General features: G+C 34.2%; 1 protein-coding gene across 8 annotated transcripts in view; it reads right to left on the bottom strand.

Moving 5' to 3' along the window:
• HERC4 (HECT and RLD domain containing E3 ubiquitin protein ligase 4) overlaps window positions 1-20,901 on the bottom strand; it is a 137,140-nt gene that overhangs the window by 101,973 nt on the left and 14,266 nt on the right. For 7 of the 8 annotated variants that reach the window (XR_008664350.1, XM_055324901.1, XM_055324895.1 and 4 more), the window contains one exon: window positions 5,488-5,647. The exons of the other annotated variant lie outside the window; for it this stretch is intronic. Coding sequence is in view for 6 of the 7 variants with exons in the window: in XM_055324901.1 (XP_055180876.1) it covers window positions 5,488-5,647 (160 nt within the window). In the remaining variant the exon portion in view is untranslated. The remainder of the gene's footprint in view (window positions 1-5,487; window positions 5,648-20,901) is intronic. 8 annotated transcript variants of the gene reach the window in all.

The raw sequence follows: 20,901 nt of genomic DNA, 5'->3' as shown, positions 1-20,901 counted from the left end.
GAGGATATGCTTTTCTTCCCTTCTTTTTAGCTTACAGGAATGAAAAAAAAGAAAAATACTGAATGGTAAAAAGCTACCATGTTAGTTCCCATGTCCCATTTTTCCTAAAGAGATAAATTAGAAAATTCTTTTTTTTTTAAGATTTTATTCATTCATTCATGAGATACACAGAGAGAGTGGCAGAGAGAGAGAGAAGCAGGCTCCATGCAGTGAGCCTGACGTCGGACTCGATCACGGGTCTCCAGAATCATGCCCTGGGCCGAAGGCAGGCGCCAAACCGCTGAGCCACTCAGGCATCCCCAAATTAGAAAATTCTTAATGAATTTTTTAAAACTCATCAAAAGTAATTCTCCTTAAGTAAAAAGGCTTATGTAAATGTTTAATTGTCTTCAAATTTTTTAATGATTCAAATGTAGTTAAATAAGCCAGAATAAGTTTTGTAAATAAAAATACATACGTATATACACACACACATACATACATACATACACACTACATGAAGATTCCTAATTCATCAGAACTATGAAGAAAAAAATCATAATTCAGACATCAAGGGTCAACATTTTCTAACTGCTTATGAATAAGAAGTAACTCCCTGAAGTTTAGAGTATATCAAACACTTTAAATGGCCATTACATCACTAAATGATTCACTGTAAAGAATTGAATCATTTCTTTACTGAATTTTGAAAGATGTCTAAAATTTGTAGAACACTTAATAAACCTGGAAATAAGATTTTGTACTCCCCTCTCTTGGAAAGTCTGCCAAAATATACTGTACTGTTATACTTTCCAATTTAATGTACAGGGGCATTAGAGGCAGAAACCAGGTGCTTCCAGTTGTTTGTGAAGTTAAAATTCCAACAACTGTTAATAAAGACCAGTGAAAATTTTTGATTATATAATTTAAAATTTCAGAACTAAAACATTAACTATTTTACCAATTTCAAATTCAACAAGGTGTTTACATTAAGTACAGCTTTTTTATGTCAGTCATACCTCAATAAAGTGATTTTTAAAATATATTTTTACCAATAAAACATTAACAATTTTCTACTTCCTACTGAAGCCACAACTTCCTTACTGATTTGAGAAATCTTAGCACCAATTCCTCTTTGAATTTTGAAAAATTTACACTAACAATCTAGTCTCTACCATTAAGAAATACTTTTTCTTTTTAATCTAAAATTGTTATATGTTCAGAGTTGAGTGAAATCAAGAAAATAAATTTTCCTTTTGACCAAGCTGACAAGTCAAACATATTAGTTTCTACAATCCAGAAATAGCTATTCTCACAAGGATCATGTTATACCACTCTGTGATGTTTTTTATTGCATATGTCCAAGAAATAGGACTTCAAAAAAATTTTACAACTTTATTGCCAACAACTGGTTTTCCAAAGTTTGCATGGAAAAGTATGTATTTCCACTGACATCAAACTAAAACATAGTAAAATTAGGCTTAATTTTTTTTATAAAGGCATAACATATATTCCACCTAAAAAGAAAATAACTAGGCAGAAATGCAGGTCTACAAAAGAAACTCTTAAAATATAGTGAACAAGTTGAGGGTTTGGAGGAGAGCTAGGTGGGGGGAGGAGTAATTGGGTGACAGACATTAAGGAGGGCACTTGATATACTGAGCACTGGGTGTTACATCCAACTGATGAATCACTAAATTCTACCCCCAAAACTAATGCTACACTATATGTGAACGAACCTGAATTTAAATAAAATTCTGAAAGAAAAAAAAAAGAAAGAAATGCAGATCTACAGAGACCAACATTAGTATTGAATAATTTGTCTTTCCCCAAGTGATTCTTTCAAAACCAGATAAAATTAGAAGTAAAGGTTATCAAAGTAGCAACAGTTTCAAATATAATCTATGATTAATTTTACATTCTTCTTTCATCTTAAAGTGTTGCTGAATTTATTTATTTTTATTTTTTTGTTGTTGTTGTTGCTGAATTTAAATACTCTTCTCCACTGGCATAAAAATGGACTTTGTTCTCAAGAAAGTACAGCCTAACGTGAATCCTCACTTTTCTGACCATTTTTACTAAAATTATAAACACTAATTTTTAAAAAATTTACACATAGTTGAGCTTCCTCCTGTCTTCTATACATGTTTTATTCAAAACAAATGCAGTATTTACGAAGCTGGCTGACAACTCTAAGCATATAGAAAAAGGCTTGAATCTAACAATGATTTGGTACTACAATTTAAAAGAAAAAATAAAAGAAAAAATCACTGGCAGTGTTTCATAAAAATATATTTCTATGTCGTATATTGATCTGATATGATTTTCAAAAAAATTGTTCTTAAGAGTAAGTTGTTTTGATATAAAGATGAAGTAAGTTGTATCAGGATATCATAATATCATCTGTTCTGGATGAACTCAGTGGGGCTGCACAGAAGGCTTACCAACAAAAATACATGAAGAAAAACTCTAGCTATAGAGGACCTTTAGACTAAAATACTGAGAGTTTGTGAGGACTATCCCAGACTCTTAGGTCTTACCAAGGCCACTCTTTGCTGACCTAAATAGCTTTCTGAAGACACAGCAATTAGTGCCAGCCACAGTAAAGGAGACTTTTAAAACCTCAGTGGGTAAGACCAAACAGCAATCTGTGAAAAAGCTCCTCTCACCCATCAACATTGCTAGGTGTAGCCTTCCCTAGCAACATGCTCTAGAACAGGAGACTTTTTCTTTTGTGCTGGCCTCTTTCTTCTGTGCTGGCAGGAGGATTATCAGCTCTCAGTTGGCTAAGCCATCCCTCCCTAGTATCAAGTCATATAAAGGTATGTACCTCACCTAAATTTATCATCTCCTCCTGCTTGAAACAAGAGTATGATTTATCTATCATCAGTTTGGAGTATGTTATTTATTCCATATGCTACTGGCTTGTGAAATTCCTGCAGTAAACCTGTGTTAAATAGATGGCTGGCAAAGACAAACTCAGTCTCTACGCATGATTTTCCCAAAACAAAATATACTGAAATACTAAACTGCCCTTTAACACATGAAAATATCAGTAAAAACTATATAATCATCACAAATCGTATCAGTCCATTGAAAAATGAGTACGCTGAACAGGAGAAAGGCCTTACCATAGAGCTTAAAAGTTAACACATGCATTTAGCAAATACAAAAACATACAAACTTAAACCAAATGACTCAAATAAGATTTCTTTCGGGTCCCCATCCAGGTTCATGAAGTAGTAAAGTCACAAACATATAATTTATTATAGGACACTGTTCAAATAAACTGTCATATAATAAAATTTTCTCCTTATAATTACTTTCTTTCCATTTACTAAGCATCTATAGATTACTGACTGAAACTGAAATCCCCAATACTAGAAGAGCAACAAAAATGTGATTATGATTTTAAGGAACCAGTAAAGTAAATACAAAAGAAATTAGAAAGTTTTGACATAAATCATGGTTTTGAGAATGCTGATTTAGAAAATCTCATACATAAGCCCTTTTTTAATCACAGAAAATACAAAAATTTGAAGAATCTTAAATTAAAAATCCCACTCCACAACAATTATTTGTGGGAGGAAATACAAGCAGTAGAGAATATGATAAATGTGAGGTCACTATGTTTCTATGAATGCTTTGTATTATTATCTAGCCAAAAGCCATTTGGGGGCAGCCCCGGTGGCTCAGCGGTTTAGCGCCGCCTGCAGCCCAGGGTGTGATCCTGGAGACCCTGGATCGAGTCCCACGTCGGGCTCCCTGCGTGAAGCCTGCTTCTCCCTCTGCCTGTGTCTCTGCCTCTCTCTCTCTCCTCTCTGTGTATACTCATGAATAAATAAATAAAATCTTAAAAAAAAAAAAGAAAATGTTTTTAAAAAAAACAAAAGCCATTTGGTTGCAAATTATCATTTTCTGAAACAAATCAAAATTGAAATGACTAAAAAAATTCAATTTACTTAGCTTAAGGAAAAAAAAAAGTTTTCTCCCAAGAGCACCATCATTATAAGACACTGAAAGCAAAATGGGAGTTGTGTTTGCTATTTAATTGTTGTAACAAAAGAAATAAAGGGAAAAAAATTTATTTGGAGAGTTCTGTGGAATTTAGTTACAAGGTCAATCAAGGAAACATGTGAATATAATGTATCCACAAGTCTCAACAGACAGTTTTTACTAGAAGAAAGATAAAACATGAAACTAAAGACCAAAGAAAACTTTTAATAAATTAAAACAAAGCAAACACTCTAAATGCATGCTTTTAAGTTCTCAATAAACATACATGAGGAAAGGTCATATGCTTACTAAAGGAACTAGCTAGCCTTCCTAGTTAAAAAAAACTCATTTCTAATAATAGTTTCTGTTCTGAATTAGATTATTTGTCCTGGTGTTCCATTTTCTTATCCTAGTAAGTTACATCCTATTTCTTAAACCAAACATTACCAATGATAAATTAAAAACAAAATTTCTAAATGTGTGTAAAAATAACTCTACCTAGATTTATATCTAAAATTAGTTTAATACCTTGTTTCTCTGGAGAGTTCTCTTTTGTCCCTATAACTATTACTAGAAAGAAAGAACAAGAGTTTAAGGAAGCAAGAATTTGAATAATTTAAAAAACAAAGTGTGATTAATGTATTATTTCTGTATTTAAAATAAATTGGATACTTTTCTTTAAATATATTTTTGCCTAAATATGTTCATGCTCTTATAATTTTTAATATTAAAACAATGGCCATGCCCTATGTAAATCTCTAAGACTACAACACTAATGAGGTGTTTATTTTTTAATTTTGAAATAATTCTAGGGACCCCTGGGTGGCGCAGCGGTTTGGTGCCTGCCTTTGGCCCAGGGCGCGATCCTGGAGACCCGGGATCGAATCCCACGTCAGGCTCCTGGTGCATGGAGCCTGCTTCTCCCTCTGCCTGTGTCTCTGCCTCTCTCTCTCTCTCTCTGTATGACTATCGTAAATAAATAAAAAAAAAATTTAAAAAAAAAAAAAAAGAAATAATTCTATGATGAATTAGTGCTTAACAAATTAAATCATGGCCACTGCATTTTGTAAAAATGTGGAAATTGACTGAATTATTTTTATACTAAGTATGTGGGGTTTCTATATTCAATAAAAACAATAAAAAAGCAAGATAGAGAAAGATGTAAGCAACCAATATTTAATAAATCTTTCAATAGCTGGGGTAGTCACGATTCTAGAATTAGTTTAAATTAGCCTAAACCACTTTAAAATTTTAGTAGGAAAATATTTATAATAAAGTACATATTCCCCATCCCTTTTCTTTACAAACAAATAATTTTGGGGGAAAATATGTAGTACATAAAAAAAAGCACTCAGCTCAAATTAAAGGTAAGAATCTACCTAGAAAACTTACTTAAGAACTCAAAAGGGAGAAATAATTAGGTATCAACTCTTAAATACCATAGTAAGAATAATTAAGTAACAAATTTATTATAAAAGATTGTTAAAGACCTCTTTTGGTCACCTTTGTTACCTGGGTACTCTGATACATTCCTCTGATCCTAGCAGGCCAAGCTGTCCATCAGAATCGAGACCCCATGCATACACCTGGCCTTTGTCATTTAGAGCTAATGTATGAGCTTCTCCACATGAAACAGCTACGATATTTTGGGCATCCAGGGCAACAACCTGCTCTACAGAAATCAAGAAGAGAGACATTACATTTTAGTTTTGAGCTACTAATGACAATAAAACAGTCTTCATCTTGTACAAAAAAGCTTAAGAAAATGATAAAATACAAACTACAGACTAAGTGTAACACTAGTTACTTTAAAAAATTTAACAAGTATGTGCCATATAAAATTCTCATTGTGGTAAATACAATATATATTCTGGGGCATAAGCCACTCAAAATATTAAGTTTGGACATTAAGTTTTGGACATTAAGTTGGAACATTTTGGAGAAGTGGTAAGTTTATAAAATTTCTCTCAAAGTGCTCTTCATTTAAAGCCATTACCAATAACAGAAGAGTCCAGCTGAAAAAAGAATCATTTAAACATCCTGGGCCAAATTATTTAATAATGAAATCATAATTGACATATACTACTATGGAGTGATTCTGAAATTAATTAAATAATCTGAATTGGCAATTTCTGATAGAAAAGCAAATTCTTTACAAATCTTATAAACAGCACATCTACTAGATATGCTGAAGAGAGAACTTTTCAAAGCAATGTACCATAACAAACAGGTTTCAGTTTATGGACTGCCATTTTAACATCAAAGATATAAAAATCCCATATGTGGCTAAAATGTGTTCAAGTTTTAAACCAGAAAATAATTTAGAATATTGTTCCTTCCTAAGACTGTCAGTAGCCATTGACAAACCAGTAAACAAAGTGCAACTGATTCTTTAGTCTCCTTAAGATGTGTAAGGTCTGTCAGTTTTTTTACTACTACTATTACATGCTTTAAGATATCACTTATAGTAAGCCCTTTAATTTCAGCTTACTAAAAAAGCTATAATTTCTGTCTTCAATAAACTGAAAGCTGAAGAGTTGTTAAATTGAATCAGAGTTTTCTTCTGAAACACACTTTAGCTCATGTACAAATGCAGATATTCAATAAAGAAACCAATTGCATCGAAAAAGTTTAAATTCCCATGTCTAGAGAATTTCATATTCTATCTAGATTACTACCCTTGCATTTTGGGGTAGGATGTTAGCCCTATTAGCCTCTAAGAATCTGTACAACTCTAATGGTACCACTTAAAGTACTTACCTTAAAGTACTATGAGTTAGTAACTTGTGAAGATGGTGAACAGTATGTAGTTCATTATACTTATCTTTTGCTATTTATATATATTTTGTGTATGTTTTTATGAAATTATATTGTAGGAACAAAGAAAACAAGCAAACAAAAAGAACAAAATGTAACACACTGCTCCCCCCAAAAAAATCAAGAAAAGGTAGGACATTATTTGTTTACACCAAAACATCACCATAAATCTTAATTATAAAGAAGGCAGGCCTGTTCTCTTTCACAGAGGCCCCAGAAATAAGTCAACGTCTCTCCAAGACAGTAAAGAGCAGAAAATGACAAGATGACAAGACAAATGAGTAAAGACTGGATGGTACAATAGCAAATGAAGAGTACTTTAGATAGCAACGGCTATAAAGTCAAAGACACCAAAATTCAAAAAAAAAAAAAAAACAAAGAAATTAGAATCTTTACGGTAACACAATGAGAATAAAACATTTCTAGCCCTCAATGAGTTTATAGTTTACAGAAAAACAAGTGAGATAAGGATTGTGATTAAATGCTAAGATAAAGATATACACAAAAAGCACCATGGGAATATGAGATACTTATTAAAACCTTAAAAGATACTAGGAAGAATTCTGGAAGACAGTAACACTTAACACCAAATCCTGAGCTGAGGAACGAGGAAGAGATTCCATGCAGCCATTTGAGAAAATTCTTGTAACAAAACTAATTAAAAACAAAGTTTAAAGACAAATAAGAAAAAATGGAAAAAATGTTACTCATACCTCAAAGAAATAATCTCCCTAATTTTTAAAGACTTAGTTGGAAAAAAAAAAAGACCAGTAATTTAATGAAAAGTGGACAAAAGATGTTAACTGATATACAGTTCACAGAAAAAGAAACAGAAACTGCCCTTAATCATATGAAAAGATGTTCAACTTCATTGATGAGAGAAATGTAAATCCAAACTACATTTAGAAGCCAATAATACGTTCCCTTAGAAAGTATAAAACCATACACTTAGAATTTTGTACTTTTCCATATAGGTTATCCTTTAGGCATCAAAGTTTACATTTTTCAAGAGAATAAGAAGAAAAGCCACAGAATGGGAAAAAATATTTGCAAAAGATGGATCTAATAAAAAACTACCCAAAATATATAAAAAATTCTTACAACTCAACAGCAAGAAAATAAATAGCCCATTAAAAAACAGGCAAAAGAACCGGACAGACACACCTCACCAAGTAAGATACACAGATGGCAAGTTAGGCAATGAAAGGATGTTCTACATTATATGTCATCAGGAAATTGCAAATTAAAATGAGATACCACTATACACTATATATTAAATGGCCCAGATTGCTGGAAAGGATAGAGAGCAACAGAAACTCTCATTTGCTGCTGGAGGATACACAAAATGATACAGCCACTTTCGAAGACAATTTGGTAGTTGCTTACAAAACTAAACATATTCTTATCATATGACCCAGCAATCACACTCCTTGATATTCCCCAAAGGAGCTGAAAACTTATGCCAACACAAAAACCTACACAATAGATGTTTACAGCATCTTTATCCATAATTGCTAAAACATGGAAACAACCAAAATGTCTTAAATAGTAAATAAAGCATTGTACATCCAGATGATAGAATATTATTGAAATAAAATGGAATAAGCTATCAAACCATGAGAAGACATGGAAGACACTTAAGTGCATTTTCCTAAGTAAAAAGAAGCCAATCTGAAAAGGCTACGATTCTGTATGATTCCAAATACATAACATTCTGGAAAAGCCAAAAATTTGAAGACCGTAAAAAGTTTAGTGGTTGCTGGATGTTGGGGGAAGAGAGGGATGAACAGGCCAAGCAGAGTGTTGTGTGTTTTTTTTTTTAAGACTTATTTATTTATTCATGAGAGACACAGACTGAGAGATAGAGGCAGAGCCATAGGCAGAGGGAGAAACAGGCTTCTTGCAGGGAGTGATCCCGGATCCCAAGATCACGACCTGAGCCAAAGGCAGGCGCCCAACAGCTGAGCCACCCAGGGGTCCTAGAGCAGAGTGTTTTTAAGGTAGTAAATAAAACTATTCTGTATGATACCATTACTATTCTGTACAATAATATATATCATTATGCATTTGTCAAAACCCATAGATTGCACAACACAAAGAGTGAACCCTAATGAAACTACAAACTTCAGATGATGTCACTGTAGGTTCGTTTATGGCGGTAAATGTGCCCCTGTGGTATAAGATGTGGATAATGGGGAAGACTGTGCATGTGTGGGGATGAAGTATATAGGAATTGTGCTTTCTGCTCAGTTTTGCTGTGAACCTAAAACCACTCTAAAAAAAGTTTATTAATTTAAAAAGTTTATGACCATAACAAAACTCACACACCAAGATACTACTTTTCACAAAAATCCCGAAGTTTGATAACAATCTGTTGGAGGAAAAAAAGCACTCACCTATTATCAGTATATGATAATAGAGGTGTAAAACAGAACAACCTTTATGGAGAGAAATGTGGCAATACCTAACAAAACATGCATTTACCTTCTGGACCCACCAATTCCATTTCCACGGAATTATCTTACTGTAGCAGAATATGCCATTTAGGCATAGGATTATTTTGAACTCAAAGATATTTTAAGAAGAAATAGATACAAGTAAAGCTCTCTGCCCTCTCCCTATTTGCCTAAAAGGATGACATAAATAATGTAAAGATGCCCACTCTTTCCCTCTCTATCAAGAAAGACAGAAGTCAGGGATCCCTGGGTGGCGCAGCGGTTTGGCGCCTGCCTTTGGCCCAGGGCCCGATCCTGGAGACCCGGGATCGAATCCCACATCAGGCTCCTGGTGCATGGAGCCTGCTTCTCCCTCTGCCTGTGTCTCTGCCTCTCTCTCTCTCTCTGTATCATAAATAAATAAAAAAAATTAAAAAAAAAAAAAGAAAGACAGAAGTCAATCACCAGAGACAACTCTAAACCCTGTCAGCTCAGAGATGGCACCAGAAAAACCTACGCAACTTTCCTAAATAGCTCTTATCTTCCATTAGTTTCCCCACATATTTAACCTTCCCATTTTGCCACCTTAGAAACTCAGTCCTTTTTGTTACTTCTCTAAAAATTTACTGTTCTTTTAAGATGCTATATAAGCCCATGTTCTATCACCTGAGTTACTCATCACGGCATGCTCCCATGTGTAAGCTCAGCATGTTAATAAATTTGTTTTTTCTCGCTAATCTTGTCTTTTGTCTAGACAGAGCCTAGCTAGAGAACCTAGAAAGGTAGAGTAGAAATACGTGTGTGTGTTTATGTCTGTTATGCGTGAACCTGTGTATTTATACATACTTGCACCACTGTATAAAAATTAAAAAAGACTGGAAGTATTCCAAATAGCCATCAATAAAGGATTCCATCTACAGATTGGAATATTATGCAAAATAATAATGAGGAAACTTTACATATCAATATGTAGACGTAGAAAGATCTCAGGGGTATATTAGCAAAAAGAAAAAAAATCAAGATGTGCAATACTATATGATTTGTTTAAGAGGTAAGAATAAGTCTATTCATACTTGCTTATATCTACATAAAGAAACTTTGAAAAGACACAAAAAACCCTATTAAGCATATTTTAGGTGATGCAGGAGGAGGGGGAAATACAGTATTCAAATCTAAGAGGAAAACTTCCCAATGTCTATTTATATTACCTTGATTTTTGAATCATGTGAATATATTGTCTATTTCAAACAAAAAAATAAAAATACATCAGTAAAGAAATAAAGTCATGTATTAAAAACCAGTGTTTTCTTTTCAAAACTGATCTGAACTCCTTATTTAATTATTTTCTGGGCAGCCCCAATGGCCCAGCAATTTAGCGCCGCCTTCTGCCCAGGGCGTGATCCTGGAGACCCGGGATTGAGTCCCACGTCAGGCTCCCTGCATGGAGCCTGCTTCTCCCTCTGCCTGTTTTTCTCTCACTCTCTCATAAATAAATAAATAAATCTTTAAAAAAATTATTTTCTACATACTAAAAACTTAAGACAAATAATCTTGGTTTTTTCAGAATTTTAGTCCCATCAAATTACTGAGATACCTATTTTGAGAATAGATAGCTACTTCAGAAATACATTATTAAACATAACAACACAATTATTATATCTAATTTCATTAGACCTGAAATGTCTCAGTATACCATTGATCTGACTTTCTAGCATACTGAGGGCGAGGGTTGGGTTGAGGCAATTCATTTTGATGAGTCATTGAGAAAAACTAAGTAATTTAAAAAATTTGTACAGGGAAGTTATAAGTTTGGTATGTTTGTTGTCTGAGAACAACATTCAAATGTACGAAACAGTGGTATACTGAGACATTTCACATCTAATCAAATTAAATGGTTGAATGCTCAAAACAAGATGGCCTGAAAACAGAATCAATGATAAGCAAGAATGAAGGAGGAATAAAAGAACCCAGCAAAACAAAAAAATTCACTAGAAGCCCAACTCAATGATGCCACGTGTGAGAAAGAAAACAAAATTCATACCAAACCCAACAGCTAACATTTATTATTTACTATGTACCAAGTACTATGCTATAAAGTGTTAATCACCAAGCTACATTTGCCTTTCAAGGCCAAGTTAACACAGAAAAGGGAGGAGTAAGCAGGAATTAAATTCACTTCAACTAGGATAAGTATGAATACATAAGGTAAAGAACTGAAAGCAAAGGAAAAACTTGCCAAACAAGCCCATTAAACAGTTGATTCCTTTGATAAAGAGAGGCTACAAGATGATGTTGGAACTATGAATGTATGATGCTAAACCTGATGCTAAAGTTTTAATAATGCCACATCATCGTTAGTCAATCGTAGTTCAGAAAGTAAGTTATCCCTTTAAAAAATATATATAAACAGGGACGCCTGGGGGGCTCAGTGGTTGAGTGTCTGCTTTTGGCTCAGGGTGTGATTCTGGAATTCAGGGATCGAGTCCCGCATCGGGCTCCCTGCATGGAGCCTGCTTCTCCTCCCTCTGCCTATGTCTCTACCTCTTTCTGAGTCTCTTGTGAATAAATAAGTAAATAAAATCTTTATATATATATATATATATATATATACACACACACACACACACACACACACACACACAGATTAATAAGTATGTGTAAATGTTAACTGTTAGTCACTGTGTTATTCATTCCATCTTTTTTATGCTTCAAATGTGCAATAAAAAGTTTGAGAAAAGTAACACAAAAAACACAAAAAAGTGTTCGTATCAGTATTTATGGTTCACCAGAACAATTAGTTTGGGAAGGCACAAAAGAGGCAAACAAAATATAAGTTGTGGGGGATTACCTTGAGAAAGAAAAAAATACATTATTCAGAGACAGGAGCAAAAACAGAAAAGATAATGAACTAGAAACATGTCACATATCGATCTTGTAAATACTGAAAACAGATATATTCTAAATATATCTCTAATAGGTCTAAGGTCATTACTTCTGGTTGTTCTTATATTTACATTGTTAAAATGCTGTATTTTTGAAAACTAATGTTGCATTATTTTAGTAAAGAGGAAAAGGCCATAATCTTTACTCCATACATGCAAATAGTCACTTTTAGACTTCTAAAAACCAATTAAAATGTTCAACCTACTAACAGTTTTTCTACATCATCTATTTCCTCCTAATTACCTCTGAATGTGTATCTGACTTCAGTTATTTGTTCATAAACTGCATCAAATAAATTTTGTTGCACACATATTGTAAAAGAATACTGCTGCACATCCTTCTAACAATACAGGATAGATCCAGATTCTTGCTGGAAAATGTTACATGATAAAATCCTTCCCATTAAATAACAGGATAAAAACATCTTATTTCCTTTGGGACTAAGAAATACATTCGTCAATTCTTGATTTTGTGAACATTTACGCAGATTATCTCCAGACTCACTGTTTGAGTTCATTTATATGACCAATTTCATTATAATCATACAGTGATGATATTTACCTTCACCCTGCAATTTGTCTAGTAATTGTGAAATTTCTTCCTCTATCAATTTTGTGTCATTATGGACAGAAATGAAAAATTTTGCATTCTCAATTTAGCATTTGTACTTAATGAAAGCTACAAAGAGAAATAAAAGCTACAAAGACAGTGACTCCAGACTTCTTTTATATTTTCTTAGACGCTAGTACAAAACTCTGCACAATATATGAAGAAAACGGATGTTAAATATTGATTATTTATTTCATAGCACCATCCTTCTAGGAAACTCCATCATTGTTCCACTTACATTTTTAGTCTGTTTATTTTAGTCTACTTGAGAATACAATCAATTCTCATTACTGGCAATAGTTATGTTTATAAAGCCACCACAAATGCTTATTTATATAATGAAACACTGCTCCCAGGAAAAATACAGGGTTAGGCTTCTGCAAGCCTCTGATTATATTTTCATGAACTGATCAACACATAACCTTGTTTAATGTGTGTTTCTGCTTACATCTTATGATTAATATATATATATATATTGTTGATTCACTAACATTGAATTCACAGCCAACAACACTATAACTCATGCCTCAATGTATTATCTAGTAGGGAACATCACAGCGTTCTTGTGCTAGAACACCAGATAGCACTTCAGTACTACCCTCAGAGGGCATTTTAAACAGTGAAACACCAAAAGTACAAAAATGCAAAATCTGTGGTACTAAATATACTGTAAAAAGTGTACTTGCTTACAGAATGAGAGCTGAAACAAAAAAGCAGAGCACTGTTTTGTAGAACCTTGGCTGGGAACGTGCACATCAGGAGACTCAACTATTTTGCAGCTTTGCATATGTGCATGTCCAGGAATGACCAGAAAATGCCCATTAGTATTAACTGACTACAACCTAGTCAGGTCAATTTAATAACAGTACACATATATACCTCTTCTTAGACAATCAATCACAAAATACACAAGATAGTCTATTAGTAGTCTTTTGCTAACCAGGGTTTAAACCTGATACTAAGATATAATCATCAGGGGGCACCTGGATGGCTCAGTCAGTTAAGCATCTGACTCCAGTTTCAGCTCAGGTCATGATCTCATGGATTTGCAAGATTAAGCCCTGCAGGCGCACTCCACATTCAAACGGGGAGTCTGCTTGAGGATTCCCTCCCTCTGCCTCTCCCCCCACTCACATGTGCACGCTCGCTCTCAAATAAATGTTTTCTAAAAACATATAATTAGTAATATGCTCTGAAAATCTTGTAAACAAAAAATACTAAGAGTAAAGAATGCATTGCCTTTTGGATCTAAAGGTAATACATACTACAGAAACATCATTAGTAACATATTCACAACTACCATCTCTTAAAAGCAGCTTCTTATTCAAAATTCTAAAACAGCTAATTTGAAGGAAAATATGTACATTATGTTACTCTCCAGCCTCTTTCACCAAGAGATCTCAAAATCTTGTTGTTAAGAGTATGATTTGTGTTCTCCCAAAATGCTTATGTTTAAGTACTAATCCCCAGTACCTTGCTTGGAATGTGACCTTACTTGGAAACAGGTCACTGAGGATATATTTAGTTAGGATGAAGTCATATGGGAGTAGGGTAGACCTCTAATCCTCAAAAGAGGAAATATGGTCATAGTCACACCATATGAAGGAATGCTTAAGATTGACAGCAAACCACCAGAAGCTAGGAAAGAGCCTGGAATAGATCCTTCCCTTATAAACTTTAGAAGAAATAAACTCTGCTATCACCTTGATTTTGGATTTCTAGCAAGTAGATCAGATAATGCATTTGTTATTTAAGCTACCTAGTTTGCAATACTTTGCTATGGCAACCCTAGCAAATGAAAACACTAGAATAAATATTTTCAAGTTCAAATCATTTTTGTCAAGTTGGCCATGTATTACCATCTCTGTTTTAAAGGCAAACCATAGGAAAGCCTGGGTAGCTCAGCAGTTGGGCATATGCCTTCAGTTCAGGGCGTGATCTTGGAGTCCCAGGATTGGAGTCTCACATCGGGCTCCCAGTGGGGAGCCTGCTTCTTCCTCTGCCTATGTCTCTGCCTCTCTATCTCTCGGTGTCTCTCATGAATAAATAAATAAAATCTTAAAAAAAAAATCAGTAAATAAAGGCAAACCATAGAAAGAAATAACTTATTTAGAATAATTCATCACAGATAAACTTGATCTTAAAATTTAGAAATTTCAAGTTCATAATTACATTATTACCATGCCAAAAGATTAAAATAAATGGAAGAAAAAGTTTTTTTAATTTTATTTATTTATTCATGAAGAGACAGAGAGAGGCAGAGACGTAGGCAGAGGGAGAAGCAGGCTTCCGGCAGACAGCCTGATGCAGGACTTGATCCCAGGACCCTGGAATCATGACCTGAGCCAAAGGTAGACACTCAAACACTGTGCCCCTATTTAGTTCTTAACATGCATGCTTTACAACCAAGAAATGTTCCTTTTAGGAATTTATTGTAAACTAATGTTTATTGAATCACATTTTGTAACTAGGAAAAAACAACAGGAAATAATCTGATTTTCAGTAATAGGTAGGTAAATAAATTATGGAATACCCAGGTAAAAGGAATTGATGCTTTCATTAAAAAAAAAAAAATGTCTACTGTGGCGCCTGGGTGGCTCAGTTGATTGGGTGTCCAACTCTTGATTTCAGCTCAGGTCATGGTCTCAGGGTTGTAGGATAGAGCCCAACTGGCTCCATACTCAGCATGGAGTCTTCTAGAGATTCTCTCCCTCTCTCTCTGCCACACCCCCACACATGTGCTCATTCTTGAAGACTTTAAAAAAAAAAAAAAGAATGTCTACTAACATGAAAACTAGAAATATATTAAATTAAAAAGTGAAACCACAAAGCTTTTGTATATATGTACAGAATTACGTATTTTTATACAGATATAAAAGGTAGGAAAATATAAACAGTAGTCATCTTTAGAATGTAGGGATAAAAGTGGCTTCAACTTTTTTAAATCACATATTTCTAGGACTTAAAAAACAAGCCATGATAAGTGAAGAGTGAAGATAAATTTCTGATACCCAAATTTAAAATTCAATTGAGGAGTGTGTGGGTGGTTCAATCTAAGCATCTGCCTTTGGCTCAGGTCATGATCTCAGGATCCTGGGATGGAGCCCTACATCCTGGCTCCCTGCTCAGTGGGGAAGCCTACCTCTTTCTCTCCCCCTGCTTGTGTGCACATGTGCATGCACTCTCTCTCAAATAAATGGAAAAAAAAATTTTTTTAAAGATTTTTATTTATTTATTTGACAGAGAGCATAAGCAGGAGGAAAAGAAGAGGGAGACGAAGAGGCATGCTCCCCACTGTGCAGGGAGCCCAATTTGGGACTCTATCCCAGGACCTGACTTGACCTGAAGGCAGAAGCTTAACCAACTGAGCCACCTAGGAGCCCCTAAATGAAATCTAAAAAAAAAAAAAAAAAAAAACCAACCCAAAATACAAAACTTCAAATGAATTTTTCCATAGAAAATGTTACAAAGGTCTGTTAAATATAATTACTGATAGATTATAATACTTAGGTATAATCATTTTAAGATTATTTTGAAAATCTACTTGTGATATCTAGCAATATTTCCATAAGTAAAGAAAAATGTAAAGTTTTTTAAAACACCATTCATAAATCAGGGACTGTCTGGTTTAAGAGTACAATTACAAGCCATGATCCTAAATCCACAATTAATCTTAATTCTTAATGTGGTCAATGAGTTTAATGAAGTTCTACAAATATTTTTAATAGGAAAAAAAATAAATTCCAACAAAGGCTGAATAACTATCAATCTGTTGATGTTCAAGTTATCAAGGTCTAAAAAACAATAGTTATGAATAGCAACATAACGATTTGATAACAAAAAACTGAGTCCTAAAGGAATAAACTTTTAAATAGTTAATTTTAAAAAACATCATTTCAACTTCTTATTAAAAGTTTAATTCTGTCAGAGTTTAAGTTTCAAAATCCTGTCCTACCATGCCTCATTAGTTGCTAAAAATATGTTTCCTTTTCCCTTCTCTCTGAATAATTCAAAACTCTAACTAGAGCATTGGAAAGCACACTTAAAATCCATCTCTAAAAATTTAAAGTTTACAAAATACCATACCATGAAATTTAAAAAGTACTGTATAATTTCCTTTTTATTTTAAAATATGGCACACACAGCCTAATATATATGCAGAAAAAATACTGAGAAAGTAAGAACCAAATTGTTAATACTGGTTATCTACAGTGGCTTTTTTTTCTTTTACCGTTCTTTAATAGTTTAAATAACTGTGTAGTTGATACACTTTACGATTTTGACTTTCTGAAGATGAAGACGTTACTTGGGATTAATGAACAGCACCAATAAATAATTCAGAGCGCTTTCTTCCCTCTTTATATAACCACAGGACTAATTTTGTTACAGAGATAATAACCAAAGGCTACTTCACTCAAGGCATATACTTCTCTATTCCTAAAGTAAAATTACTGTTTGTTGACACTTTTTAAAGGATCTGTAATGTAATGCACATAATGATAAAAAAATTAAGAATTAAAGAAATAAAACATCTAAACTAAATAAAAACTAAAACTAAAAATTAAATGAAAATGTTTATTTTCTAAAATTACCACCAATAGGAATTTGGAATGGTATAACCAGTAGTCACCAAAACATTTTAATGATTCCCTAATAAAATCTAGTTAACATAAAGTAATTTACATGCCTTAGTTGACAGCTGACAATAAAATAATGTTCTTATGGAGATACAAATTAGATTACAAAATTCTTCATAATAGATGTGTTTACAAGTTCGTACCCTTTTTATGCATTCTATTACATAAGATGTAAAGTCAACATACGCAGTTTATTATATGCCTAACATTGTGCTAAGTACTTTATTTAATCTCATTTAATCCTCATAACACCATGAAGCAGGTGTACCATCATCCCTACTTCACAAAGGCACTAACATAAATGTTTCCCTAATTTATTGAACTGCTGTTGTTTTGTTAATATTTAAATAACAAGGTTATGTTTTAATAATTTATTTTCAAAATATACTTAAAATTTTTTAAATATTTAGGGCTTTTTATTACTTTTTCTTTAGAAAACTCCTTTCTGGGGGCAGAAAGGTTGAGCGTCCAACTATGATTTTGGCCCAGGTCATGGTCTCAGGGTTTTGAGATTGAGCCCATGACAGCTTGGTGCTCAGCACAGAGTCTGCTTGAGATTCTCTCTCTCCTTCTTCCCTTCTGCCCCTCCCTTCCCTGACTGCATGAAATAAATAAATAAAATCTTAAGAAAGGAAAGATTCTGGATGTCTAGGAACCACTGAAACTAATGCTTTGAAGAGAAAAGGAGAAGTTGATATATAAAGACCCCAACATAAATATATAGTTGCTTTACTTTCTTTTTAAAACAAGCAAGAATGAACCCTCAGAATATACTAACAGAGTTTTTATTGTGTTTTCTTAGATTCTTTGTATATTTGAATGACATCCATTCATCATAGGGCCAATTACATTAACTATATTTTCTTGTTTTCTGTATTCTTGAGGTTGGTATTTGGGGAGCAGCAGGACAGATGCTTCCAGAAGAGGTGGCCCTTCCTAGGGCTAGCTAATTCGTAAAGATAACAACTTGTCCACCAGCATGCCTTTCATATGCAAACCAACCAGTCCAAAATTTATACCACCAACTACCTCCTTATCTAACTCACACACACCAAGCCAGTAATTTTCTTACCTTGAATTACCCCAGGGCCACGTACCAGGAAACTAAAAACCAATCCTACAGCCCAAAGCCTGGAGGAATTAACCAAATTAGCCAATCCAAACTTTATTCTGCCCAGTCTTGCCCTTCTCAAGGAAATCCCTACAAAGGCCATGATCTAAGATCTCACCTGTGCTCTTGTCTTCTGCCTCTTGACTACCCTACTGTTCTCCCCTATGGCCGTGTATTTGCTGTAATCTGAATATAATAAACTTATTCCAACCTCATTCTTGTTTCCTCTTATGGCCACACGGACTTTATCATACCAAATCCAACTTGTGTACATTCTTCCAATTTCAAATTTTACAATTTTGGTTATAACAGAGCTGATGGCCATCAAGTTCATTAAGAGTCTATAATTTTCTTTTCTTCCTATGGTACATCCAATAAAATACAATAATCAAGTGTTTATTCAACAAACCCTGGGTTTCGTCTGTGTGTACCAGTGTTGTCACTATGTATGTAGTGCTAAAGATATATAAAGGTTTCTACCTTTTAGGAACTGACATAGTAGAGAAGATTTGTATCCAAATAATTCTATACAACAGGAAAACAGAAATGCAAGTTATTAAATTACTGAATGCCAGGTAACTACACTTGATACTGCACAAATATTTGACTTGAGTTCTTACAAGACTGATCTTGGAGATGTAGGATAATCCTTCAGCTAGGCAAGATTCAAGAGACAGAAATGGAAATATGCCAGAGAATAACCCGGAATTTCAAAAAGGATGAATTAGTGCAGGGAGATCAGTAGAAAAGCTATTGCCACAGTTTTTGCATAGATAGTAATAGTCTAATTAGAATTAAACAAAAAAATTAGTTTGAGATAGGAGAAACCTAAGGGTCTGAGAATTTTGGGTTTTTAGGATTTTTAAGATTTATTTTTTCATGAGAAACACAGAGAAGCAGAGACATAGAGGGAGAAGCAAGCTCCTCGCAGGGAGCCCAACTCCTCGGACCTGGGATCACACCGGGCCAAAGGCAGACACTCAGCTACTGAGCCACCCAGGCGTCCTAGGTCTGAGAGTTTAAAATAACTGGCTCAACACCAAATATTTAACCATTTGCAAAAAAAGAAAGAAAGAAAAAAGAGTTACTAAACAAACACAAAAACAACCCAAACAAACAAACAAAAAAAACCCACAAACGATCAGTAAGATTTGGCAAATGAGTCAATGTCAGTGCTATAGGCTAGAAAGCAGACCCTAAGGTGAATCTACGGTTTGAACCTAAATAAGTTCAAGAAACTTTAATAGGGACGCCTGGGTGTCTCAACAGTTGAGCATCTGCCTTTGTTTTTTGTTTTTTTTAATTTTTATTTATTTATGATAGAGAGAGAGAGGCAGAGACACAGGCAGAGGCAGAGGGAGAAGCAGGCTCCATGCACCAGGAGCCCGATGTGGGATTCAATCCCAGGTCTCCAGGATCGCGCCCTGGGCCAAAGGCAGGCGCCAAACCGCTGCGCCATCCAGGGATCCCGAGCATCTGCCTTTGACTCAGGGCAGGACCCTGGAGTCCCGGGATCAAGTCCCACATCGGGCTTCCCGTTGAAGCCTGCTTCTCTCCCTCTGCCTCTCTCTGCCTCTCTGTGTCCCTCATGAATAAATAAATAAAATCTTAAAAAAAAAAAAAGAAACTTTAATAAACAAGGAAAAGTTGTTTTTGTAGTCTGTCTTGGAGAGATGGAGATAGCTAACTTAAGTACAACTGTTTCCATTTAAAATGTTCCTTTTTGGGACGCCTGGGTGGCTCAGCAGTTTAGCACTTGCCTTCGGCCCAGGGTGTGATCCTGGAGTCCCAGGATCAAGTCCCATGTCTGGCTCCCTGCATGGAGCCTGTTTCTCCCTCTGCCTGTGTCTCTGTCTCTTTCTCTCTCTGTCTCTCATGAATAAATAAATAAAATCTTTAAAAAATAAAATTAAAATAAAATAAATGTTCCTTTTTTTCCATTTTATCAGTTTCATAACTTCAGAAATACGTATTTTTGGCTTTCTTTTTCCTATAGTCAAACACCATATAAACAGTGGATGCCCTATTAACATATTTATGTATTATGCAGATAAATGTAGGCACATTGGTGTTAAAATAACTACAAATGCAAAGAGGAGCAAAGTATAACCAAAAGCATTTAGTTTAAGCATCAGTCTGTCATTTTAGGAGGGACAGAATTTAAAATTTAAATTTTATGTACTTATCACAGGAACAAAAAGGGATCTTTAATTCTTTTACTTTTCTGTATCATTTTATCTCTAAAGTCTGATGGTAAAGGAATCCAATTCATTTTACATCTTGCTCCAATGGAGCATTACCTCTAAGTATCACATACATTTTCTTAAATTTTGGCATAATTTTGAAAATTTGGCATGTAAGCTCCAACAAAGTA

This window comes from Nyctereutes procyonoides, unplaced genomic scaffold, assembly GCF_905146905.1.
Source record: "Nyctereutes procyonoides isolate TBG_1078 unplaced genomic scaffold, NYPRO_anot_genome, whole genome shotgun sequence".
NCBI classification, from domain to species: domain Eukaryota; kingdom Metazoa; phylum Chordata; class Mammalia; order Carnivora; family Canidae; genus Nyctereutes; species Nyctereutes procyonoides.
The sequence above is the reverse complement of the archived record's forward strand: the minus strand, read 5'-3'. Positions and strand labels throughout refer to the sequence as shown.